The sequence below is a fragment of the Lynx rufus genome, unplaced genomic scaffold, assembly GCF_022079265.1.
Source record: "Lynx rufus isolate CCGP_SWC_20201006 ecotype Redwood Valley unplaced genomic scaffold, mLynRuf1.p SCAF_27, whole genome shotgun sequence".
Lineage (NCBI taxonomy): Eukaryota > Metazoa > Chordata > Mammalia > Carnivora > Felidae > Lynx > Lynx rufus.
The window spans coordinates 6,711,192-6,737,639 of NW_025814842.1; the positions used below are offsets into that span (position 1 = coordinate 6,711,192).

The 26,448-nt window shown below is 40.1% G+C and overlaps 1 protein-coding gene across 1 annotated transcript in view; it reads left to right on the forward strand.

Moving 5' to 3' along the window:
• Positions 1-344: 344 nt before the first annotated feature.
• The window catches only part of LOC124519213 (cytochrome P450 3A12-like), a 60,330-nt gene continuing 34,226 nt past the window's right edge, over positions 345-26,448 (forward strand). Inside the window, exons 1-7 of the mRNA XM_047089311.1 lie at positions 345-432; positions 714-807; positions 2,711-2,763; positions 5,160-5,259; positions 19,080-19,193; positions 19,478-19,566; positions 20,910-21,058. Coding sequence (XP_046945267.1) covers positions 386-432; positions 714-807; positions 2,711-2,763; positions 5,160-5,259; positions 19,080-19,193; positions 19,478-19,566; positions 20,910-21,058 — 646 coding nt within the window. The 5' untranslated portion in view covers positions 345-385. The remainder of the gene's footprint in view (positions 433-713; positions 808-2,710; positions 2,764-5,159; positions 5,260-19,079; positions 19,194-19,477; positions 19,567-20,909; positions 21,059-26,448) is intronic.

The window sequence follows — 26,448 nt, forward strand, 5'->3', positions numbered from 1 at the left end:
GTTGAGTGTCCAACTATGATTTGCGCTCAGGTCATGATCCCATGGTCATGGGATAGAGTCCTGCATTGGGCTCTGTACCGAGTGTAAGATTCTCTCTCTTTCTCTCCCTCTCTTCCTTGCTCATGCTTTCTCTCTCTCTCAAAAAGAAAAACACAAAACAAAAAAGGACCCCAGACCCCAAATAGCAACAGGGACTACAAGGAGGGAAAAGAAGAAAGGTTCTCTGAGCAAACTGTTAAGAACATTTTGATGTTCTTAACCCTCTGTTACTGAGTGGATATAATTAAGCAAACTCTCATCATTGGAGCATAAAAATTTTTTTCTCTTCCTTCCTAGAATGACAATCTCTAAAATCATGGAAGAGTCATTTACTAAATAGGCATGAATGAATTTCCTGGAAGAATTCAGCATGAACTTTTCAGGAGATCTCAAGTATGGAAACATTTTTCAAGTGTTCAGTCTAGGATTGGGACTGTTAAATTTTCAGCTGCTCTTAGCTAATCATCATCATTATTATTACTGTTTGGGGTCTACAGTGGAGAAGGGAAAGGAGATGATGAATGAATGTAACAATTGCCATTGGAATTGACGTTATTATTTCTTCCCTACGTGTTACCTCCTCTCTTACCTGTTCTGGTTCTGCGTCAGTGATGGGCCAGTCCCCGCACCTCTTCCACCATCCCTGTGACCAGGCTTTCTCTTTCACTTTATAGATATGGGACCCACACACATGGACTTTTTAAGAAGCTGGGAATTCCTGGGCCCAAACCTCTGCCTTTTTTGGGAACTGCTCTGGGGTACCGTCAGGTGGGTGTTGTTTGAGCTCCCAGCTCCCTCTTTTGCTTCTTATGGTTGCAAATTCCAGCTTAGTTCCATATTAAAAATACTCCTCAGCAGGAAGTTCTTAGGTTTCAGCAGGAAGTTCTTAGGTTTCAGACTTTCCAGAAATGGTGTCATAGTCTCCACCCAGCATATGGCCAGGTGCACCCCAGGGCTCTCTCTTGTCTGTTCTTAGGAGCCTCAGGTTTCCCCTGTGCTGGCAGTCCAGATCTCTGGCTGATGCAGCACAGGACTTGCTGTTCCAACTTGGAGCATCGTGAAGAGTTCTTTGGCAGGTGCAGGTTCCCATGAAGGCATAATTGTACTTGTTATTAGTTGAAAAGTGTCAAGGGGTTCCCTGGTGGTGGCTCATTAGGCTCTGTATGCTAGAGTCAGACTTTCCTGTTCATAGCATGAGCTCTGAGTAGCCTTTTGGTTTTCCTGGATGGCTCTGGAACTTCAGTTTATGGGCAGCTCCAGATTTACCTTTGGGGAGTTTGCACATACTTGAATTCTCCTAAGAATTGCCAACCCCCTGCAGTTATTTTAATGACTCTAACCCATCCTTTGCTAATGGTGACAGCTTTTGGGATTTGAGTGGTTGAACCAGAATTTTCTGTTTTACTTCTCTGCCTTCAAAGGAGACACCCTATGGGTGAGTCTGAGCAGGGAGGGGGTCTAACTGAGGCAAGATGTTGCTTGTCTATTGACTTCAGATTTTAACCTCCAAATGAATTGCATCTGTGTGTGTGTGGGTGTGGGTGTTTTATTTTTCACACAAAGGTAGAACCACTCATACAAAATCACTAGAAAAGAGTTGTTTTGACAAAACTATTAAAGATTTAAAGTAACTGAATGGAATGTACTAGCAGACACACAGACTGAATGTTGAGGAGCCATATGGTTAATCCAGCTCTGATGCCTCATCCCAGGCCTGGCTCCTGAACAGAAGGTAGAAGCTCATGTCCAGAAGACAAGTAGGCAGAGTCTATATTACACACTGCTCTCTGCCTCAGAGTTCCTTTCCCACAGACCTGAGGCTCGTTCCTCAGATTCCACTTCTCCTGGCCTTCAGTGCCCAGTTATCGTTAAGAACTTCCTGGACTTTTTCCTCTCTGAAAAAGCAATAATCTCCTTTCCACTTTTCCCAGATCAACTCCTTAGTACATGAACCCACATTTTGGACCCTGTTTTGCATAGTTAAAACATCAAAATTACTGCTGAAACATAGAGACAGGAAGTTTTGTTGTTTCCTGATTTTGAAGTGACGTAAGTGAAAACTCAGAGCAAGTGTTTTAATTTGCACCATCTTTTGTGGATTGGTGGCACTGTCCCCTCTTTTCTGTGTGAGAACTGGAAGTGAGCCCACTTTGTCATTCCTCCATTCATCTCTCACTTTCTCACTCAACAAACATGTTAGACTTCATGTAGATCTGCTAGACTGAAAGAGGGCACAGGTGTCTTAATTTCCTAAATCTTCTGGAAATCTAGTAAGGCTCATGAGATCAATGAACAAGGGGCCATGCTGACTTTCCCTCAGCTTCCATTTCCTCACATGTCCCTGAAGGTAATAATTCAGATGGCTATGACATTTAGAGACACCCATGCACAAGCCAAACATGTCAGAAAGACGGAGGTTACAGGGTCTTCATAGATGGGCTAAGATGTTCAGTATCTACAGTACTAGCAGACAACTCAAGAGAGACTTGAACTTCTCCATTTCATATCTGCTGTTTTCTCCTTTCCCATAAGATGCCTGTGAATAAGAGCTTCCCGCTGCCAATGAGAGGTAGTAAGCCACATTTCATGCGATCTGAGTTGTTTTTGTGTCCTTTAGAGGTAAGGCTCAGTACATTTAGTTTGTTTTAATATGTTTTGTTTCTCCTTGCAGGGTTTTTGTGAATTTGATGAGAAATGTTTTAGAACGTATGGAAGAATGTGGGGGTGAGTAATCTGGAAACTTCCAGTGGATAGGCTTGTTATGATGAGGCCCTCACAGTGTAGACAGCCTCAGTCGAGAGCCCCTTGGGATGAAGCCCTCTAATTAAAACTCCTGAAACCTCCCCTTCCCAGGATTGCATGTGTGACAAGGTGGACAAGTCCAAATATGAATTGGGTCTGGAGAGCTGCAGGGTATCCTTTATATTTTGGATTAATATGTGCTTTTGATAGAAGGGCTTTTGTAAACAGAATGGAAAACCATTTCTGCTCAGCTCTTTTCTTACTCTGTCTGCAAGTGTGTAGTTTGTTTTGTTTTGCATTTTAGTACTAAGCCAAGACTTTCCGATAGAACTATAGTCAAGTATTTCTTTTTCCAATTCTATAGACTGGAAGAGATGTAGGAAATTTCTAAAATTTTTTTTTTAACGTTTATTTATTTTTGAGACAGAGAGAGACAGAGCATGAACGGGGGAGGGTCAGAGAGAGAGGGAGACACAGAATCTGAAACAGGCTCCAGGCTCTGAGCAGTCAGCACAGAGCCCGACGCGGGGCTCGAACTCACATACCGCGAGATCGTGACCTGAGCCGAAGTCGGACGCTTAACCGACTGAGCCACCCAGGCGCCCCTGTAGGAAATTTCTAAAGCACAGTATTTCCCTGGTGGGCTGATGGACTTGGGATTTTGTAGTATGGCCTCGGCGGCTTGCAGTGGATGCTCCCAATGAGGTTGGCTAGAGGTTTGCTGAAGCAGTGTGAGAGGTATAGTGTGGTGCTGGGCCACTCACAGCCAGTGTTGTACCTCTTTATCTTCTCTGGTCAAGTCCTCAGAATCCATAGGGCTCTGCTGAGTTGGTGTGGCCCATAAGCAACATGGCAGAATAGAAAGAACACAGATCTCTGGATTGCCACTGGTTTATTTTCAGTGTCCCTCCTACATTCAGTACTGGTCAGCTCTGGCTAGAGTCAGTAAATGGTTCTCATGCTTGGCTATGGATAAGGACCACCTAGGAGGGCTTGCTAAAAATGCATATTCTTGGTTTCCATCCTCCATTAACACAGAATTTGGAGGATGTGGGGTGGGGTGCAAGAATCCGAATTTAACTGGTAGTAGAAGTCGTATTAGGGCTGTGAGATCATGAAAAGAGAGGGTAACTCCAAACCACTGTCCCTTGTCCAAGCTTGTCTTGTTTTAACAAACAAAGATGTAGGAAATCACCCAAGAAAGATGATCAGGTTGATGGGAGAGCTGACCTAAGTGCCACTTCAGTAACTACTATCACTGCTTCAACACTAAATATACTTGATTTGCACTGAAACCTTCTGAGTTTTAGAATACTTTTTGCAGATGGGGAGCATTTAGTGCAGTGGTTCTCCTCCATTTTTATATCTGATCACAAAGCATTTGAAGTTCTTCTGTGACATCAAAGGAAGAATAGGGGACTTATGGAATATCTTCCATTTTGTTCTAACAAATGCAAATGATTTGTAGTAGAAAACACGATGCCAGAGAATGCTGTAATTAAGTGTAATCTAAAACTCATGCCAGTGGCTGGTTCCCATTAATGGATCATATGGACAGTCAGGAGGTCAGGATCACATATAAGGAGTCAGCTTTGTGTGATACATGTGTCACAAGTGGACTTGTCCTGCTACTAAGGGTTGTCACCTATATGGAGCCCAAGGGATTCACACTTGGGACCCACCTATAGAAATAAATATAAGTAATAAAGGAAAATATATCTAAAATGAATTTACATGTTGCTTGTGTTTCTTTATCCTCTTTGTTTTTTGTTTCAAATTTTTCTGAGTTAATGCTACCAAGGATTTCTCTTTAATATTTAAATAATATTTCCTTTAAAATGTAACTAGGAAGCATATTTTAGAAAATAGAGCAAAGAAGTAATTCATAATTTTGCCATCCCTTTTTGAGCATTCCAACTCTCTTCATTTGCAGACATATCTTACATATTTGTGATCATTGTGTCTACAATTTTCATCTAATATTATGTCATGTTCATTTCATGTATTGATATATCTTCAAAATTATAATTTTTAGTGACTGAGTGGGTGGATTCTCCTTCATTATTTTTTCGTTCTTAGATAATTTACTTGCCCCCAGTTATTTACTAACCTAACTTCTTCTTTGATAATATATATAAAATATTTGAAATGTTTGAAGTACTTCTAAAATATTTGAAATATTTTTACCATACAAAAAATTATAGAGAATAGTCCCAGAAATACCCATGTAAACACATGGACTTAATAAAGGTTCTAATGTTATTTCTGACTGTGGAATGGGTTAGGTAACATCAGGTTAAAAGTCTGGACTTCCAAGAGTGGCTGCCACTGCAGAAACTGGCACGTTAAATTTAATCAGCTCTGTTTCCCCGACATAGGTTTTATGATGGGCGACAGCCAGTGTTGGCGATCACAGATCCGGACATGATCAAAACAGTACTAGTGAAAGAATGCTATTCTGTCTTCACAAACCGGCGGGTAGGCATGGATTTATTTTAAATTTACATAGTTATTTATAAAACTTTTATTTCAAAATAATAATGGATTTACTGGAAATTGTCCCAGGAGGTGTCATGTCATGTGGCCTTCAAGCTGTTTTCTCTAAGACAGTATCTTGCTTAACTATATAGGACGGTATCAAAGCAGAATTTGTCATTGGTTCTAGCCACAGAGCTTATTCAGATTCCAGCAGTTTTATGTTTACCCATTTGTGTGTGTGTGTGTGTGTGTGTGTGTGTGTGTGTGTGTGTGTTGCTGTCTGAACATTTATCTTACTTGTAGATTAGTGTATCTACTACCACAATCACGTTACAGAGCTGTTCCATCACCAAAAGTCTCCCTCTTACTATTCTTTTGTAGGCACGGTGTGTAGCTTGTCTATTCATTGTATCAGGGTCTTCAGCAGAGCAAACATTATTTTTTGTTTTCATAAGGCCAGTTTATTCATTTTTTCCTTTTATGGGTTATGACTTTGGCATCAAGTTTGAAAACTCTTCACCTAGCCCTAAGTCGCAAAGATTTTCTCCAAGTATTTAGTTTTATGTTTTACATTTAAGTATATAGTTTTGTATAGTTTTGTGTTTTACATTTAAGTCTGTGATCTGTTTTGTGTTAATTTTAGTGTTAATTGTGAGGTGTGAAGTTTAGGTCAAAGATCTTTGTTTTTAGCCCTTGGATGTCTAATGGCTCCAGCACCAGTGTGAAAAGGCTGTACTTCCTCCACTGAATTGCTTTTGTACCAATATCAAAATTCAGTGGTGCCTGTGTGTGTGTGTGTGTGTGTGTGTGTGTGTGTGTGTTCCTCATTCCCAGTTCTGTTCTTTGATCCTTGTATCTATCCCTGCACTGGTGCCAGGCTGTCCTGATTACTGTAGCCATATAGTACCTCTAAACATATGTCCAGTGATTCCTCCCATTTTATTTTTGTTAGAATTGTGTTAGTTATTCCACTGCCTTTGCCTTACAGTACAAATTTATAACTAGCTTATCTATGTTTATATAATATTTTCCAAGGCTTTGGAAGACATGATTTAATCCTATCAATCAATTTGTGGAAAATCTGTATCTTTACCTCGTCATGTCTCTCAATGTATGAACACAGTATGTGTTTATTTAGGTTTTCTCTTATTCTTTTCACCAACATTTTGCCCTCTGCATAGAGATCTCATACACGTTTTGTTAAATGTGTACCTAAAGTATTTTGCCTTCTTTGAGTGTTTATAATTGTTGTGTTTTTAATGGGTTTTGACATATTCTTGTTATTATATAGAAATGTGATTGGTTTTTGTGTTGATTTTGTTTCCTACAACCTAGCTTAGTTCATTTATTTGATGCAGTGGTCTTTTTTCCTAAAGTTTATTTATTTTGAGAGAGAATCCCAAGCAGGCTCTGCAATCTCAGCCCAGAGCCCAATGTGGGGCTCCAGTTCATGAACTGTGAGATCATGACCTGAGCCAAAATCCAGATCTGGACACTTAACCAACTGAACTACCCAGGTACCTTGAGGGCTCTTTTTTTTATATTCCTCAATATTTTCTACATTGACAATTATGTCACTTGAAATAAGGACACTCTGATGTTTATTTTTCCAATCTGTATGCCTTTTATTTCCTTGCTTTGTCTTATTGCATTAGCTAGGATTTCTACTACAATGTTGAATAAGAGTGGTGAGAGTGAACATTTTTGCCTTGTTCCTGATGTTAGGAGGAAATATTCAGTCTTTTTCCACTTAAAATTTCAGATATATATATTTACAATGAAACTGTATATGTTTGTGATGTTTTGATTTATGTATTATTATGAAATGAGTGTGACAAGTGAATTAATGTAACCATCACCACCCAGAGTTATTTTGTGTGTGTGTTAAGAACATGGAAGATGTATTTTTTTTTTAGCAAATTTCAGGTATACAGTACAATGTTAATAATTATAATCACCATGCAGTATATTCAGTCTCTAGAACTTAGTCATCTTATAACCAAAAGTTTACATTGTTTGATTAGTATCTGTCCCTTGCCCTCTGACCTCTGATAATTATCACCTACCCACTATACTGAGCTTGACTTTATTTTTCTAGATTCCACTTATAAGTGGGATCATGAGATACCTGTCCTTCTGTGTCTAGTTTTGTTCCCTTAGTATCTTGCCCATGCTGTCCAGATTCATCCATCCTATTGGAAATGGCAGGATTTCCTTCCTTTTCAAGGCTAAGTAATATTCCATTTTCTTTATCCATTCATCTGTCCATTTACACTTAAAGTAATTTTTTTTTAACTTAAAGTAATTATTGATAGGTTAGGACTTACTGTTGTCATTTCAGCAGTCCAGATGTTTCATAGATCATTGTTCCTTTCTCCTGTCTTCCTTTGTGATTTTATGTTGCTTTTTTTTTATTTTATTTTATTTTTTTTTTCATTTTATTTTGTTTTATTTTTTTATTTATTTTTTTTTATATGAAGTTTATTGACAAATTGGTTTCCATACAACACCCAGTGCTCATCCCAAAAGGTGCCCTCCTCAATACCCATCACCCACCCGCCCCTCCCTCCCACCCCCCATCAACCCTCAGTTTGTTCTCAGTTTTTAACAGTCTCTTATGCTTTGGCTCTCTCCCACTCTAACGTCCTTTTGTTTTTTATTTTTTCCTTCCCCTCCCCCATGGGTTCCTGTTAAGTTTCTCAGGATCCACATAAGAGTGAAACCATATGGTATCTGTCTTTCTCTGTATGGCTTATTTCACTTAGCATCACACTCTCCAGTTCCATCCACGTTGCTACAAAAGGCCATATTTCATTTTTTCTCATTGCCACGTAGTATTCCATTGTGTATATAAACCACAATTTCTTTATCCATTCATCAGTTGATGGACATTTAGGCTCTTTCCATAATTTGGCTATTGTTGAGCGTGCTGCTATGAACATTGGGGTACAAGGGCCCCTATGCATCAGTACTCCTGTATCCCTTGGGTAGATTCCTAGCAGTGCTATTGCTGGGTCATAGGGTAGGTCTATTTTTAATTTTCTGAGGAACCTCCACACTGCTTTCCAGAGCAGCTGCACCAATTTGCATTCCCACCAACAGTGCAAGAGGGTTCCCGTTTCTCCACATCCTCTCCAGCATCTATAGTCTCCTGATTTGTTCATTTTGGCCACTCTGACTGGTGTGAGGTGATACCTGAGTGTGGTTTTGATTTGTATTTCCCTGATAAGGAGCGACGCTGAACATCTTTTCATGTGCCTGTTGGCCATCTGGATGTCTTCTTTAGAGAAGTGTCTATTCATGTTTTCTGCCCATTTCTTCACTGGGTTATTTGTTTTTCGTGTGTGGAGTTTGGTGAGCTCTTTATAGATTTTAGATACTAGCCCTTTGTCCGATATGTCATTTGCAAATATCTTTTCCCATTCCGTTGGTTGCCTTTTAGTTTTGTTGGTTGTTTCCTTTGCTGTGCAGAAGCTTTTTATCTTCATAAGGTCCCAGTAATTCACTTTTGCTTTTAATTCCCTTGCCTTTGGGGATGTGTCGAGTAAGAGATTGCTACGGCTGAGGTCAGAGAGGTCTTTTCCTGCTTTCTCCTCTAAGGTTCTGATGGTTTCCTGTCTCACATTTAGGTCCTTTATCCATTTTGAGTTTATTTTTGTAAATGGTGTGAGAAAGTGGTCTAGTTTCAACCTTCTGCATGTTGCTGTCCAGTTCTCCCAGCACCATTTGTTAAAGAGGCTGTCTTTTTTCCATTGGATGTTCTTTCCTGCTTTGTCAAAGATGAGTTGGCCATATGTTTGTGGGTCTAGTTCTGGGGTTTCTATTCTATTCCATTGGTCTGTGTGTCTGTTTTTGTGCCAATACCATGCTGTCTTGATGATGACAGCTTTGTAGTAGAGGCTGTTGCTTTTTTTTTTAATAGTGGTATGCTTCTATTTTTCCTCTTTATCTTTTCTGTGTCTACTCTAGGTTTTTGCTTACAAAAAACATCTACTCTAGGAGGTCTACATAAAACATCTTATAGATACAGCAGTCTATTTTAAGCTAATATGAACTTAACTTTGTTCACATTAAAAACTCAATGTTTTTACTCCTCCACCACCAATTTTATATTTTTGATGTAACAATTTACATATTTTTATATTGTGTATTTAACAAATTAACAAATTATTATTTTAATTATTTGTCTTTTAACTTTTCACTAGAGTTATAATGATTTGGCTATAACCAGTACAATATCACTGTGTTCTGAATTTAACTATATATTTACATTTACCAGTGAGGTTTTAGACTTTCATGTGATTTCATGTTACTAGTAAGTGTCCTTTTGTTTTCAGCTTGGAGAACTCCCTTTAGTCTTTCTTATAATGCAGATTTAGTGGTGATGAATTCTTTCCACTTTTGATGCTCTGGAAATATCCTTATCTCTCATTTCTTTTTTTTAAGTTTATTTTAGTTTATTTTGAGAGAGAGAGAGTAAGCAGGAGAGGGGCAGAGAGGGGTAGAGAGAGAATCTGAAGCAGGCTCCATGCTAACAGTCCAAAGCCTGATGCTAGGCTCGATCGCACTAATCGTGAGATTGTGACCTGAGCCAAAATCAAGACACTTAACCAACAGATCCACCCAGGCACCCCAAATTCTCTCTCTTCAGAAGGTCTTCTTTTCTGGGTAAGTATGCTTGGTTGGTATTTTTTTTTTCAACACTTTGAATAAATCACTCACTAACTTCTGGCTCTCAAGATTTCTGCTGAGGAATCAGCTGATAGCCTCATGGATGTCCCCTTGTATGTGAAGATTTTTTTAGTTTTTAATTTTTGACAGTTTTATTATAATGTGACTTGGTGAAGTCTATTTTGGATTCAATCTTATAGGGGACTTTTACGCTTCATGTCTTTTTTTTTTTATCTTATTATTTTTTTTAATATATGAAATTTATTGTCAAATTGGTTTCCATACAACACCCAGTGCTCATCCCAAAAGGTGCCCTCCTCAATACCCATCACCCACCCTCCCCTCCCTCCCACCCCCCATCAACCCTCAGTTTGTTCTCAGTTTTTAACAGTCTCTTATGTTTTGTCTCTCTCCCACTCTAACCTCTTTTTTTTTTCCTTCCCCTCCCCCATGGGTTTCTGTTAAGTTTCTCAGGATCCACATAAGAGTGAAAACATATGGTATCTGTCTTTCTCTGTATGGCTTATTTCACTTAGCATCACACTCTCCAGTTCCATCCACGTTGCTACAAAAGGCCATATTTCATTTTTTCTCATTGCCACGTAGTATTCCATTGTGTATATAAACCACAATTTCTTTATCCATTCATCAGTTGATGGACATTTAGGCTCTTTCCATAATTTGGCTATTGTTGAGAGTGCTGCTATGAACATTGGGGTACAAGTGCCCCTATGCATCAGTACTCCTGTATCCCTTGGATAAATTCCTAGCAGTGCTACTGCTGGGTCATAGGGTAGGTCTATTTTTAATTTTCTGAGGAACCTCCACACTGCTTTCCAGAGTGGCTGCACCAATTTGCATTCCCACCAACAGTGCAAGAGGGTTCCCGTTTCCCCACATCCTCTCCAGCATCTATAGTCCCCTGATTTGTTCATTTTGGCCACTCTGACTGGCGTGAGGTGATATCTGAGTGTGGTTTTGATTTGTATTTCCCTGATAAGGAGCGACGTTGAACATCTTTTCATGTGCCTATTGGCCATCTGGATGTCTTCTTTAGAGAAGTGTCTTTTCATGTTTTCTGCCCATTTCTTCACTAGGTTATTTGTTTTTCGTGTGTGGAGTTTGGTGAGCTCTTTATAGATTTTGGATACTAGCCCTTTGTCCGATATGTCATTTGCAAATATCTTTTCCCATTCCGTTGGTTGCCTTTTAGTTTTGTTGGTTGTTTCCTTTGCTGTGCAGAAGCTTTTTATCTTCATAAGGTCCCAGTAATTCACTTTTGCTTTTAATTCCCTTGCCTTTGGGGATGTGTCGAGTAAGAGATTGCTACGGCTGAGGTCAGAGAGGTCTTTTCCTGCTTTCTCCTCTAAGGTTTTGATGGTTTCCTGTCTCACATTCAGGTCCTTTATCCATTTTGAGTTTATTTTTGTGAATGGTGTGAGAAAGTGGTCTAGTTTCAACCTTCTGCATGTTGCTGTCCAGTTCTCCCAGCATCATTTGGTAAAGAGACTGTCTTTTTTCCATTGGATGTTCTTTCCTGCTTTGTCAAAGATGAGTTGGCCATACGTTTGTGGGTCTAGTTCTGGGGTTTCTATTCTATTCCATTGGTCTATGTGTCTGTTTTTGTGCCAATACCATGCTGTCTTGATGATGACAGCTTTGTAGTAGAGGCTAAAGTCTGGGATTGTGATGCCTCCTGCTTTGGTCTTCTTCTTCAAAATTACTTGGGCTATTCGGGGCCTTTTGTGCTTCCATATGAATTTTAGGATTGCTTGTTCTAGCTTGCAGAAGAATGCTGGTGCAATTTTGATTGGGATTGCATTGAATGTGTAGATAACTTTGGGTAGTATTGACATTTTAACAATATTTATTCTTCCAATCTATGAGCATGGAATGTTTTTCCATTTCTTTATATCTTCTTCAATTACCTTCATAAGCTTTCTATAGTTTTCAGCATACATATCTTTTACATCTTTGGTTAGATTTATTCCTAGGTATTTTATGCTTCTTGGTGCAATTGTGAATGGGATCAGTTTCTTTATTTGTCTTTCTGTTGCTTCATTGTCAGTGTATAAGAATGCAACTGATTTCTGTACATTGATTTTGTATCTTGCAACTTTGCTGAATTCATGTATCAGTTCTAGCAGACTTTTGGTGGAGTCTATCGGATTTTCCACGTATAATATCATGTCATCTGCAAAAAGCGAAAGCTTGACTTCATCTTTGCCAATTTTGATGCCTTTCATTTCCTTTTGTTGTCTGATTGCTGATGCTAGAACTTCCAGCACTATGTTAAACAACAGCGGTGAGAGTGGACATCCCTGTCGTGTTCCTGATCTCAGGGAAAAAGCTCTCAGTTTTTCCCCGTTGAGGATGATGTTAGCTGTGGGCTTTTCATAAATGGCTTTTATGATCTTTAAGTATGTTCCTTCTATCCCGACTTTCTCAAGGGTTTTTATTAAGAAAGGGTGCTGGATTTTGTCAGAGGCCTTTTCTGCATCGATTGACAGGATCATATGGTTCTTCTCTTTTTTTTTTGTTAATGTGATGTATCACGTTGATTGATTTGCGAATGTTGAACCAGCCCTGCATCCCAGGAATGAATCCCACTTGATCATGGTGAATAATTCTTTTTATATGCCATTGAATTCGATTTGCTAGTATCTTATTGAGAATTTTTGCATCCATATTCATCAGGGATATTGGCCTGTAGTTCTCTTTTTTTACTGGGTCTCTGTCTGGTTTAGGAATCAAAGTAATACTGGCTTCATAGAATGAGTCTGGAAGTTTTCCTTCCCTTTCTATTTCTTGGAATAGCTTGAGAAGGATAGGTATTATCTCTGCTTTAAACGTCTGGTAGAACTCCCCTGGGAAGCCATCTGGTCCTGGACTCTTATTTGTTAGGAGATTTTTGATAACCAATTCAATTTCTTCGCTGGTTATGGGTCTGTTCAAGCTTTCTATTTCCTCCTGATTGAGTTTTGGAAGAGTGTGGGTGTTTAGGATTTTGTCCATTTCTTCCAGGTTGTCCAATTATTGGCATATAATTTTTCATAGTATTCCCTGATAATTGTTTGTATCTCTGAGGGATTGGTTGTAATAATTCCATTTTCATTCATGATTTTATCTATTTGGGTCATCTCCCTTTTCTTTTTGAGAAGCCTGGCTAGAGGTTTGTCAATTTTGTTTATTTTTTTCAAAAAACCAACTCTTGGTTTCGTTGATCTGCTCTACAGTTTTTTTAGATTCTATATTGTTCATTTCTGCTCTGATCTTTATTATTTCTCTTCTTCTGCTGGGTTTAGGCTGCCTTTGCTGTTCTGCTTCTTTTCCTTTAGGTGTGCTGTTAGATTTTGTATTTGGGATTTTTCTTGTTTCTTGAGATAGGCCTGGATTGCAATGTATTTTCCTCTCAGGACTGCCTTCGCTGCGTCCCAAAGCATTTGGATTGTTGTATTTTCATTTTCGTTTGTTTCCATATATTTTTTAATTTCTTCTCTAATTGCCTGGTTGACCCACTCATTCTTTAGTAGGGTGTTCTTTAACCTCCATGCTTTTGGAGGTTTTCCAGACTTTTTCCTGTGGTTGATTTCAAGCTTCATAGCATTGTGGTCTGAAAGTATGCATGGTATAATTTCAATTCTTGTAAACTTATGAAGGGCTGTTTTGTGACCCAGTATATGATCTATCTTGGAGAATGTTCCATGTGCACTCGAGAAGAAAGTATATTCTGTTGCTTTGGGGTGCAGAGTTCTAAATATATCTGTCAAGTCCATCTGATCCAATGTATCATTCAGGGCCCTTGTTTCTTTATTGACCGTGTGTCTAGATGATCTATCCATTTCTGTAAGTGCAGTGTTAAAGTCCCCTGCAATTACCACATTCTTATCAATAAGGTTGCTTCTGTTTATGAGTAATTGTTTTATATATTTGGGGGCTCCGGTATTCGGTGCATAGACATTTATAAGTGTTAGCTCTTCCTGATGGATAGACCCTGTAATTATTATATAATGCCCTTCTTCATCTCTTGTTACAGCCTTTAATTTAAAGTCTAGTTTGTCTGATATAAGTATCGCTACTCCAGCTTTCTTCTGGCTTCCAGTAGCATGATAAATAGTTCTCCATCCCCTCACTCTCAATCTAAAGGTGTCCTCAGATCTAAAATGAGTCTCTTGTAGACAGCAAATAGATGGGTCTTGTTTTTTTATCCATTCTGATACCCTATGTCTTTTGGTTGGCGCATTTAGTCCATTTACATTCAGTGTTATTATAGAAAGATACGGGTTTAGAGTCATTGTGATGTCTGTATGTTTTATGCTTGTAGTGATGTCTCTGGTACTTTGTCTCACAGGATCCCCCTTAGGATCTCTTGTAGGGCTGGTTTAGTGGTGACGAATTCCTTCAGTTTTTGTTTGTTTGGGAAGACCTTTATCTCTCCTTCTATTCTAAATGACAGATTTGCTGGATAAAGGATTCTCGGCTGCATATTTGTCCTGTTTAGCACACTGAAAATATCGTGCCAATCCTTTCTGGCCTGCCAAGTTTTAAAAGAGAGATCAGTCACGAGTCTTATAGGTCTCCCTTTATACGTGAGGGCACGTTTATCCCTTGCTGCTTTCAGAATTTTCTCTTTATCCTTGTATTTTGCCAGTTTCACTATGATATGTCGTGAAGAAGATCGATTCAAGTTACGTCTGAAGGGAGTTCTCTGTGCCTCTTGGATTTCAATGCCTTTTCCTTCCCCAGTTCAGGGAAGTTCTCAGCTATTATTTCTTCAAGTACCCCTTCAGCACCTTTCCCTCTCTCTTCCTCCTCTGGGATACCAATTATGCGTATATTATTTCTTTTTAGTGTATCACTTAGTTCTCTACTTTTCCCCTCATACTCCTGGATTTTTTTATCTCTTTTTCTCTCAGCTTCCTCTTTTTCCATAACTTTATCTTCTAGTTCACCTATTCTCTCCTCTGCCTCTTCAATCTGAGCTGTCGTCATTTCCATTTTGTTTTGCATTTCATTTAAAGTGTTTTCAGGGGCGCCTGGGTGGCGCAGTCGGTTAAGCGTCCGACTTCAGCCAGGTCACGATCTCGCGGTCCGTGAGTTCGAGCCCCGTGTCAGGCTCTGGGCTGATGGCTCAGAACCTGGAGCCTGTTTCCGATTCTGTGTCTCCCTCTCTCTCTGCCCCTCCCCCGTTCATGCTCTGTCTCTCTCTGTCCCAAAAATAAATAAAAACGTTGAAAAAAAAATTAAAGTGCTTTTCAGCTCCTTATGACTGTTCCTTAGTCCCTTGATCTCTGTAGCAAGAGATTCTCTGCTGTCCTCTATACTGTTTTCAAGCCCAGCGATTAATTTTATGACTATTATTCTAAATTCACTTTCTGTTATATTATTTAAATCCCTTTTGATCAGTTCATTAGCTGTTGTTATTTCCTGGAGATTCTTCTGAGGGGAATTCTTCCGTTTGGTCATTTTGGATAGTCCCTGGAGTGGTGAGGACCTGCAGGGCACTTCCCCTGTGCTGTGGTGTATAACTGGAGTTGGTGGGCGGGGCCGCAGTCCAACCTGATGTCTGCCCCCAGCCCACTGCTGGGGCCACAGTCAGACTGGTGTGTGCCTTCTCTTCCCCTCTCCTAGGGGCGGAATTCACTGTGGGGTGGCGTGGCCCGTCTGGGCTACTTGCACACTGCCAGGCTTGTGGTGCTGGGGATCTGGCGTATTAGCTGGGGTGGGTAGGCAAGGTGCACGGGGGCAGGAGGGGCAGGCTTAGCTCCCTTCTCCTTAGGTGATCCACTTCAGGAGGGGCCCTGTGGCAGTGGGAGGGAGTCAGATCCGCTGCCGGAGGTTTGGCTCTGCAGAAGCACAGAGTTGGGTGTTTGCGCGGAGCCAGCAAGTTCCCTGGCAGGAACTGGTTCCCTTTGGGATTTTGGCTGGGGGATGGGCGGGGGAGATGGCGCTGGTGAGCACCTTTGTTCCCCACCAAACTGAGCTCTGTCGTCCAGGGGCTCAGCAGCTCTCCCTCCCTTTGTCCTCCAGCCTTCCCGCTTTCTGAGCAGAGCTGTTAACTTATGACCTCTCAGACGCTAAGTCACACTTGCTGTCAGAACACACTCCTTCCGTCCGGCCCCTCCGCTTTTGCAAGCCAGACTCGGGGTCTCTGCTTGGCCGGCGAGCCGCCCCTCCGCCCCGGCTCCTTCCCGCCAGTCCGTGGAGTGCGCACCGCCTCGCCGCCCTTCCTACCCTCTTCCGTGGGCCTCTCGTCTGCGCTTGGCTCCGGAGACTCCGTTCTGCTAATCCTCTGGCGGTTTTCTGGGTTATTTAGGCAGGTGTAGGTGGAATCTAAGTGATCAGCAGGACGTGGTGAGCCCAGCGTCCTCCTACACCGCCATCTTCTTCCCAAGCTCCACACTTCATGTCTTAAGATCTCCATATATTTCCCTGGGTTTGGGAAGTTTTCAGCCATTGTTTCTTTAAAACAAATTTTTTTTAAAAACATTTATTCATTTTTGAGAGACAGAGAGAGACAGCACGAGCAGGGAAGGGGCAGAAAGAGTGAGACACAGAATCTAAAGGAGGCTCTAGACTCTGAGCTGTCAGCACAGAGCCCAACGCAGGGCTTGAACCCACGAACCGCGAGACCATGACCTGAGAGAAGTTGGATGCTCAACCGACCGAGCAATCCAGGCGCCCCTAGCCATTGTTTCTTTAAGTAAGCATTCTTCCCACTTTTTCTTTCTACCACTGAGTCTTCCATATGTGAATATTGTTTCACTTGATGGTGTCTTATAAGTCCTGTAGGCTTTTTTCCCCCAGTTATTTTCTTTTCTTCTTCTTCTTCTTCTTTTTTTTTTTTTTTTTTACCCTACTCTGACTGGATAATTTAAACTAATCCAGGAGGACATAGTTGATTAGGCAACTGGTGGCCATGTTAGCCACTGCATGTCATTGGCAGCAAGAGCATGGAGGGTTCTTTGTGGCTGCACAGCTGTCGGGGTCTTCAGTAGCACCACCAGATCCAGTGCCAGGAGATTGGAGCAAGCAGAATGTTGGCCAGAATTGGAGCTATGCATATGCTCATCTGTGGAAGCTGAGAGCAGGTACATGCTCAAAACTGTGCTGGGACCACTGGTGGGGACCATGGCCAACTGTGGGTACAAAGGTAGCTTTGAGTGCCTGGGATGTCTTTGGGCACTCAGGTGGCTTCAGGGGCTAGCTACTTGTTCATGCACAGCAGTCGGGGCTCATGACTGGAGTTCACACAGGCTGTGTATTTTTACAGCTTCAGGGTTTAGCTGTGGTCTCAAGTGGTAGTGCATTCCAGTGACAGGAGTCAGGCCTGGCTCAGACACCTGAGAAACAGCTGGGGCCTGGGCTGCTTTGTACATATGCCCAGTCACAGAGGCCAGGGCTGGCTGCTGGTGCAGATTCCAGGCTCAGGGTGTTGGTGGTGACACTGGCGGAGGCAACTCAAGTGAGGGAAGATGGGACAGAGCAGGACTCAGGGAGCTGGAACATACCAATGTGAAAACCTGTGGGACTCTCAGCAGCAAAATCTTTAGAAGGTGCACAGTGCTGTGCCAGCTGCTTGTTCCTTAGCAGCTAAGGTTTGTAGGGTCTTCTGCAGAGCAGGACACAGAGAACCATGGTTATACATGCCACTTAGCTGATACTGGTAGTCCTGCCCTTTTTTGTTCTGTCTCTAGCTGTGTCAGCTGTGTCAGTCTCCGGGAAGTTTGAAACCAAAGTGGGTCTCTTGTGCCATGCCCTGAAAGGCTGGCACCAGTGATCCCTTACGCTTCTGTCCGCTACCCAGCGGGGGCCCCTTTCAGTCTGAGGAGTGTCTTCCTGGTGCTGAGCAGTGCTGGCCTGGGGCCTGGGGTGATGCAGGCAGAATGAAGCTATTCTCCCTACTCTTCCTGTGCAGTTATTCTCAGGAGTTTTGCTCTATGGTGAGGTTGAAGCTTCTTAAATGGACTCCAAAGCTCTTAGGCCTATTTTTGTTTGTGGATAGCTGTCTAACTCTTGTTCTTTGTGGGGTGACAGAGGCTGGCATGACCCGTTCCATCATCTTGGTGATGTCATATCAGTCTAACATCATTGAGGTGATGTTAGCTGTGGGGTTTTTTAGATGCTCTTTATTAAGTTGAGGAAGATTTCCTCTGTCCCTAGTTTGTGAGTTTTAAATGTGACTGGGTATTGGAGATATCTATATTGAAACAAAATATAGTTTTGGAAGATGGAAGAAAGATTTGAGCTGTTTGGCTTGATAGACCAGTCCCTACTGAGAAATAGAATTCTCTCACTCTTTTTCCTTCTGTCCCTTTAGGGAAATACAGGGGGAATAGTTTTCCATGTACCTGCATTATTTCTTCAGAATAGCAGATAGATTCCTAATCTTTTTTTTTTTAAGTTTATTTACTTATTTTGAGAAAGAGAGTGAGAGAGCTTGAGCGAGCGTGGGGGAGGGGCAGAGAGATGGAGAGAGAATCTCAAGCAGACTCTGTGCTGACAGCAAGTATCCTGACATGGCACTTGATCCCACAAACTGTGAGATCATGACCTGGACCAAAATCAAGAGTCAGATGCTTAACTGACTGAGCCACTCAGACACCCCAGATTCCTAATATTTTTAGTGTTAACTATACTGTTGTTTTTTTTTAAATCACCATATCAAGACATCTGTTTTTGAGTTGCTCCTGCTACAGATATATGTGAAGACAGAACTGGTCTGAGACAGCATACAGTTTGCCAGGGCTCTCTGGCTATCTCTACCAATCCATTTCTACTCTGCACAGTTTAGGAGAAGTACTAGTGTTAATCTTGTGTATTCCCCTGGAGGAGTAGTTTCCCTACCGGATTTCCCCAACTGCATTTACTTTAAAAAGAAGATTGGAATAGAAGTCTGGAAATACTGGAATAGAAGATTGGAAAGAAGTCTGGAAAGCATATCAGGTGGCTGGATGTCTCCTTCAGCCTTGCAGGAAGCTAGGCATTTGGGATAAATATTTATTGAGCATCTGGCATAGGGCCTGCTACTAATTAGATAGGCAGTAAATATTTGTTGAATAATTTCTGCCCGCTTAACAAATTTTCCACATCCCTTGAGAGACCTTCAAAACTTATATAAGGCAAAATGTCTTTTGCTTTGACTCTAGTCTTTTGGTCCAGTGGGATTTATGAAAAGTGCCATCTCTCTGTCTGAAGATGAACAATGGAAGAGAATACGAACAGTGCTGTCTCCAACCTTCACCAGTGGAAAACTCAAGGAGGTAAGAAAGGGAGGACTTTCAGTTAGGAAGTTAAGGAATGCACCTGGGCACAGATAGAAACTAAGACCATAGTCCATCTCTTAGGGGTAGTCTGCTGAATTTGGGCTTTTTAAAAGGGGTATTTTATTTTCATGTCCTAGAAGAGACATAATAAGATATGTTATTAAAAAAAATGACTACTTAAAAAAAACGACAAAAAACATTGTTCCATGTTTGTGAAAGCCATATCATTCTAGGACTTGATTTTCTGATTTAACTTCAGGCGGTATTGTATTTGTGTGTAGATGTTCCCCATTGTTGGCCAGTATGGAGATGTGTTGGTAAGGAACCTGAGGAAGGAGGCAGAGAAAGGCAAGCCTGTCAACTTGAAAGAGTAAGTAGAGCTGCACCTGCTGAGCTTCTGGCTCTGTCATGACACTTTCCAGCTGCTGCCACAAAGCCAAATTCCCACTGTTGAGTTAGTCCAGTGAACAAACAGAAGTAGGCATGTGGTGCTACAAGTCCAGTGGGCCACCCAAGAAGAGGTAGCACTCCTCAAAAGGCAGGGAGGTCAGGAGAGAGAGGGTCTTCTTTTGTGTACGTGAGGCGGGATTAAGTTATCTGCTTGATTGTCCCCTTGGATATTCTGGAAGACAAAAATAACATTGTTTGAAAAGAAGAAACATAATTTGACGAATCATTGTATGTAGAGAGTATGGAATGGTGGGAGGAGAAGGCATTTTGTACATATTGGTGGGCAGTGGGTGGGACAGGGAAGTTATCATGTGGAACTTAGAACAACTTAAAGCCCTTCCTGATTTTGTTGAGGATATTAGCAAAACATTAAATATTAACTTTACGACCACTTGTCCTTCCTTCAGTAACAAAGGAGAGAAGGCCCTGCACATGTTAGGGTAACCATATATATATATATATATATATATATTTTTTTTTTTTTTTTGCCTAAACTGTGATATTTTTAAATTATGCAGGATGATCAGATGTACACTGGTACTGTCCTAGGAAAACTAGTGGAATATGATCACTTATCTATGACATCCCATAAATCAATATTGGAGTGATCTGGTACATATTTTTTGACCAGGAACATTCTTAGTTCTTATATTTTCCAGATATGAGTGTGTCCTCAGGGAAAGCTCTGATCACTGGAGTTGAGGAAGAGAGGGTCTTTCAGGAGCCTTAGCAGGGGTGTAGAGAAGAAGGGATGACATTCCTGGCAGCACAGATTGTGGTGTTGCTGTTCTGTAATGTGCTGAAGAAGAATCAGCTCTGAGCATAGATACTGTGGTGAGAGAAGGTCCAGATCAGTTTCACCCTTCTTGACTCCCCTAGGAAGGGTTAATATTCCACCATTTACTCTGCCCAGACACAGTGCTAATCCGGCTTCTATTGTCCATGCTCAAAACACACTACTGTAATTTGCCTGACTCTGGGTCGGAGCTCATGACTGAGCTCATGGAGCTAAGAGGTGTGTCTGACTTGCCATAGTATCACCATCTTAGCACAGGGCCAGCTGCATCATTGACACCTCATGACCACTTCATGAGTGAGAGTGATCATATATAGACTCTTTAGATGATCCAGCAGGTGGTTCTGAAAGTGTGGCTCTTGTCTTGCCTGGGCATCAGAATCTACATGTACTTCCTCCTGTCTGTGTTGGATAAGGATGGTAAAGATGCTGATTTTACGTATCCATGCCTTTCTTTCTCTACTCAGCATCTTGGGGGCCTACAGCATGGATGTGATTACTAGCACATCGTTTGGAGTGAACATTGATTCCCTCAACAACCCACGAGATCCCTTTGTGGAAAATACCAAGAAGCTCTTAAAATTTTCATTTCTGGATCCATTTTTCTTCTCATTATGTATGTACACTACTATTTTTGCTTTTTCTCTTCCCTTTTTTCTTTCCTTCTTCTCCTCCTTCATCCCTCACGTTCTCCCTTCCTACCATTCTACAACAATGTTATTGATATATAACTTCATTTAAAATATAATTCAATTGTTTTTATGGCTTGAGTTTCGTTGATAAAGGAATAGATAAAGAAAATGTGGTATGTATATTCAACAGCATCTTATTGAACCATAAAATGAAGGGAAATTCTGTACTGGACAACGTGGATGAATCCTGAAGGCTTTACAATAAGTGAAAAGAGACAGAGAAAGATAAATACTGTATGATCTTAATACGTGTAGAATCAAAAAACAACAACCAAGAACCAAAATCATACAAAGATGAGATCAGATTTGTGGTTACTAGAGGTAGGGGTGAAGGGGTAGGAATTGAATGAAGGTGATCAAAGGTACAAACATTCAGTTATAAGGGAGATAAGTACTTGACTGGTAATTTACAACATGATGACTATAGTTAACACTGCTGTATGATGTATTTGTAAATTGCTAAGAGAGTTGATTCCAGAAGTTCTCATCATAATGGAAAAAATTTTGGTTTTTTTAACTATATGAGATGATGGTTGTCAGCTAATTGCATTGTGGTGATCATTTCTTTATATGTTTGTCAAGGAATTACGCAGTACACCTTAACTTATACAGTAGCGTAGATCTATTATAACTCAATGAAACTGAAAAAATCGTTTTGGAACATTCAAAGATTCATGCAGCTTTTACTGCAGTCAATGGTTAGAATATCATCCACTCAAATCCTGTAGTTTTTTAGTATCACATCCCACTTTCCTTAACCCTACACCACCATGAATCTACTTTCTATCTTAATTGATTTGCCTTTTCTGGACTCTATACAGATAGAATAATATAATATGTGAATTTTGTGGCTGGCTTCTTTCATTAGTATAATGTTTTCAAAGTTTATTCTTGTTATAGTGTGCATCATTACTTCCTTTCTTTTTATGGCAGAATAATATTCCATTGTATGGACATACTGCATTTTGTTTTTCCTCCCATCATTTGATGGACATTTGGGATGTTTACAACTCTTGGGTATTGTGAATAGTGCTGCTGTGAACATTCGTATAAGTTTTTGTTTAGATACCTGTTTTGAACCTTTTTTTTTAGTTACTCAGGAGTGGAATTGCTAAGGTATGTAGTAACTTGCTATATGCTAAGGTATAATAAGTGTGTTTAACAATAAGGAACTGCCAAACTGTTTTCCACAATAGCTACACCATTTATACTCCCACCAGAAGGTATGAAGGTTCCAGTTTCTGGCCATCCTTGCCAACATGTGGTTTACACTTGTCTACTGTTTTGATGATGGTCACCTTAATGGGTGTGAAAGGGTATCTTATTGTGGTTTTGTTTTGCACTTCTCTAATGGCTAGTGAGGTTGAATAACTTTTTATATGCTTGTTGGCTGTTTCGTAACTTCTTTAGATAAATGTGTATTCAAATTTTTGTGCATTTATAGTTCAGTTTTTTGTCTTTTTGTTACTGAGTTATAAGAATTCTCTGTATCTTTTAGATACAAATTCCTTATCTGATGTATGATTTGCAAATTTGTCTCTCATTCTGTAGGTGTTTTTTAACTTTCTTCAAAGTATTTTTCTGTAAGCATAAAATGTTTAATTTTGATGATGTACAGATTATGTATTTTTCCTTTTATTTCTGTGCTTTTGGTGTCGTATCTTTGAATTCCCTGGGAAATCTGAGAGCATGAAGATTAATCCGTTGATTTTCTTCTAAGAGTTATAAAGTTTTAGCTTTTAGGTTTGGGTCTTTGATCCATTTTGAATTTCTTTTATATGTGGTATAAGTTAGGAGTTCTACTTCATTTTTTTTTTTTTTTTTTTTTGGCATGTGACCATCCTCTCTTGTCCCAGCACCATTTATTGAGAAGACTTTTTTTCTCCACTGAGTGGTCTTGGAAACTTTGTCAAAATCAGTTGACCATAAACACGTGGGTATAATTTTGGACTCTAAATTCAATTCCATCGACCTTTATGTCTGTCCTTATGCCTGTACCACATTGCCTTGATTATTATGGCTTCATGGTAAGTTTTGAAACTGGAAGTCTGACTTCTACAACTTTATTCTTTTTTTTTTTTTTAGATTGTTTTGGCTATTCTGGGTCCCTTACAATTCCATATAAAATTTAAGTTTAGCATGTCATTTTCTACAAAGAAGCTAGCTAGGACTCTAATAGGGAATGCGTTCATCTGCATTTGAGGAGTATTGCCGTCTTGACAATATTAAGTTCTAATCCATGGTCATTGGATGTTTTTCTATTTACATAGATCTTCTTTAATTTATTTCAGTTAATATTTGTGGTTTTCAGAGTATAGTTTTGCTCTTCTTTTGTTAAATCTATTCCTAAGTATTCTGTTCTTCTCAATGTTGTTGTAAATGGAGTTATATTCCTAATTTTGGTTTTAGATTTTTTATTGCAGTGTATTGAAATATAATTGACTTTGCATGTTGATCTTGTATCCTGAAACCCTGCTAAGCTGGTTTACTAGGTCCAATAGATTTTAATTCATTCCTTCAGATTTTCTATGTATAGTGCCATGTTATCTGATAATAAAGATGCTTTTACTTCTTTATTCCCTCAATGAATAGAGTTTCTTTCTTTTTGTTTGTTTGTTTTGCCTACCTTTTCTGTCTAGAACTTCTAGTACATTGTTGAATAGAAGTGGCAATAGAGACAGCCTTGTTTTGTTTAATCTTAGGGGAAAGTGTTCAGTCTTTTTCTATTAAGTATGGTGTTAGCTGTGAGTTTTTGTAGATGCCCTTTATCAGATTGAGAATATTCGTTTCCTAGTTTGTTGAGTGTTTTTGTTGAAAAGGTATTGGACAAAAGTATTGTCAAATACTTTTTCTGCATGTATTGAGATGGCCGTATGGTTTTTTAGAAAAATTGTTATTGTTATGCTGTATTATATAACCTTGCATTGCTGGATAAGCTCCTCCTGGTTATGGTGTATCCTTCTTTTGATAATGTTGCTGGATTCAGTTTGCTAGTATTTTGGTGAGGATGTGTGCATCCATGTCATGAGATACATTGGTCTGTGGTTTTCTTGTTCTTTGCTATCTGTCTGGTTTTACTATCAGGGTAATACTGGCCTCATAGAATGAGTTTGGAAGTGTTTCTACCTCTTCTATATTTTGGAAGAATTTGTGCAAAATTGGTGTTGATTCTACTTTAAATATTTGCTAGAACTCACCTGTGAAATCATCTGGAGCTCAGCTTCTTTTTGTGGGTAGTTTCTTCACTACCAGCTCAATCTTTTTGTCTTTCAGATTGCCTAATTTTTTAATGTCACTTTCTTTTTTTCAATTTAAAAAAAAATGTTTATTTATTTTTGAGACAGAGAGAGACAGAGCATGAGCAGGGGAGGGGCAGAGAGAGAGGAAGACACAGAATCTGAAGCAGGCTCCAGACTCTGAGCTGTCAGTACAGAATCTGACATGGAGCTCATGGACTGTGAGATCATGACCTGAGCCAAAGTCAGACGCTTAAACGACTGAACCACCCAGGCGCCCCAGTGTCAATTTCTAGTTTGTGTTTTTCTAGGAATTTTTTCATTTCATCTAAGTTTTCTAATTTATTGGCATACAGTTGTCCATGGGATTCCTTTTTAGTCTTTTTTTATTTCTGTAATGTCAGTAGTAATCTCTCCTTTCATTTCTGATGATAGTAATTTGAATCTTCTCTCCTTTTTGTTTTGTCAGTCTAGCTAAATGAATGACCAAGCATTCTTAGAATGAATCAGCTTTGTTTCATTGATTTTTATGTTGTTTTTATTCCCTAGTTCGTAAGTGTCTGCTCTTGTCTCTATTATTTACTTCCTTCGGCTTGCTTTGGGTTTAGTTTCCTCTTGTTTTTTCAGCACGTGTTTGACAGAAAGCTGGGTCCTTGATTTGAGATCTTTGTTCCTTTTAAATGTAGACATTTAAAACAATAAAATTCTTCCTTGTCTGGCACAAAAACAGACACATAGACCAATGGAATAGAATAGAAACCCCAGAACTAGACCCACAAACGTATGGCCAACTAATCTTTGACAAAGCAGGAAAGAACATCCAATGGAAAAAAGACAGTCTCTTTAACAAATGGTGCTGGGAGAACTGGACAGCAACATGCAGAAGATTGAAACTAGACCACTTTCTCACATGATTCACAAAAATAAACTCAAAATGGATAAAGGACCTGAATGTGAGACAGGAAACCATCAAAACCCTAGAGGAGAAAGCAGGAAAAGACCTCTCTGACCTCAGTCGTAGCAATTTCTTACTTGACACATCCCCAAAGGCAAGGGAATTAAAAGCAAAAATGAACTACTGGGACCTTATGAAGATAAAAAGCTTCTGCACAGCAAAGGAAACAACCAACAAAACTAAAAGGCAACCAACGGAATGGGAAAAGATATTTGCAAATGACATATCGGACAAAGGGCTAGTATCCAAAATCTATAAAGAGCTCACCAAACTCCACACCCAAAAAACAAATAACCCAGTGAAGAAATGGGCAGAAAACATGAAAAGACACTTCTCTAAAGAAGACATCCGGATGGCCAACAGACACATGAAAAGATGCTCAACATCGCTCCTTATCAGGGAAATACAAATCAAAACCACACTCAGATATCACCTCACGCCAGTCAGAGTGGCCAAAATGAACAAATCAGGGGACTATAGATGCTGGAGAGGATGTGGGGAAATGGGAACCCTCTTGCACTGTTGGTGGGAATGCAAACTGGTGCAGCCACTCTGGAAAGCAGTGTGGAGGTTCCTCAAAAAATTAAAAATAGACCTACCCTATGACCCAGCAGTAGCACTGCTAGGAATTTACCCAAGGGATACAAGAGTACTGATGCATAGGGGCCCTTGTACCCCAATGTTCATAGCAGCACTCTCAACAATAGCCAAATTGTGGAAAGAGCCTAAATGTCCACCAACTGATGAATGGATAAAGAAATTGTGGTTTATATACACAATGGAGTACTACGTGGCAATGAGAAAGAATGAAATATGGCCCTTTGTAGCAACATGGATGAAACTGGAGAGTGTGATGCTAAGTGAAATAAGCCATACAGAGAAAGACAGATACCATATGTTTTCACTCTTATGTGGATCCTGAGAAACTTAACAGAAACCCATGGGGGAGGGGAAGGAAAAAAAAAGAGGTTAGAGCAGAAGAGAGCCAAAGCATAAGAGACTCTTAAAAACTGAAAACAAACTGTGGGTTGATGGGGAGTGGGAGGAAGGGGAGGGTGGGTGATGGGTATTGAGGAGGGCACCTTTTGGGATGAGCACTGAGTGTTGTATGGAAACCAATTTG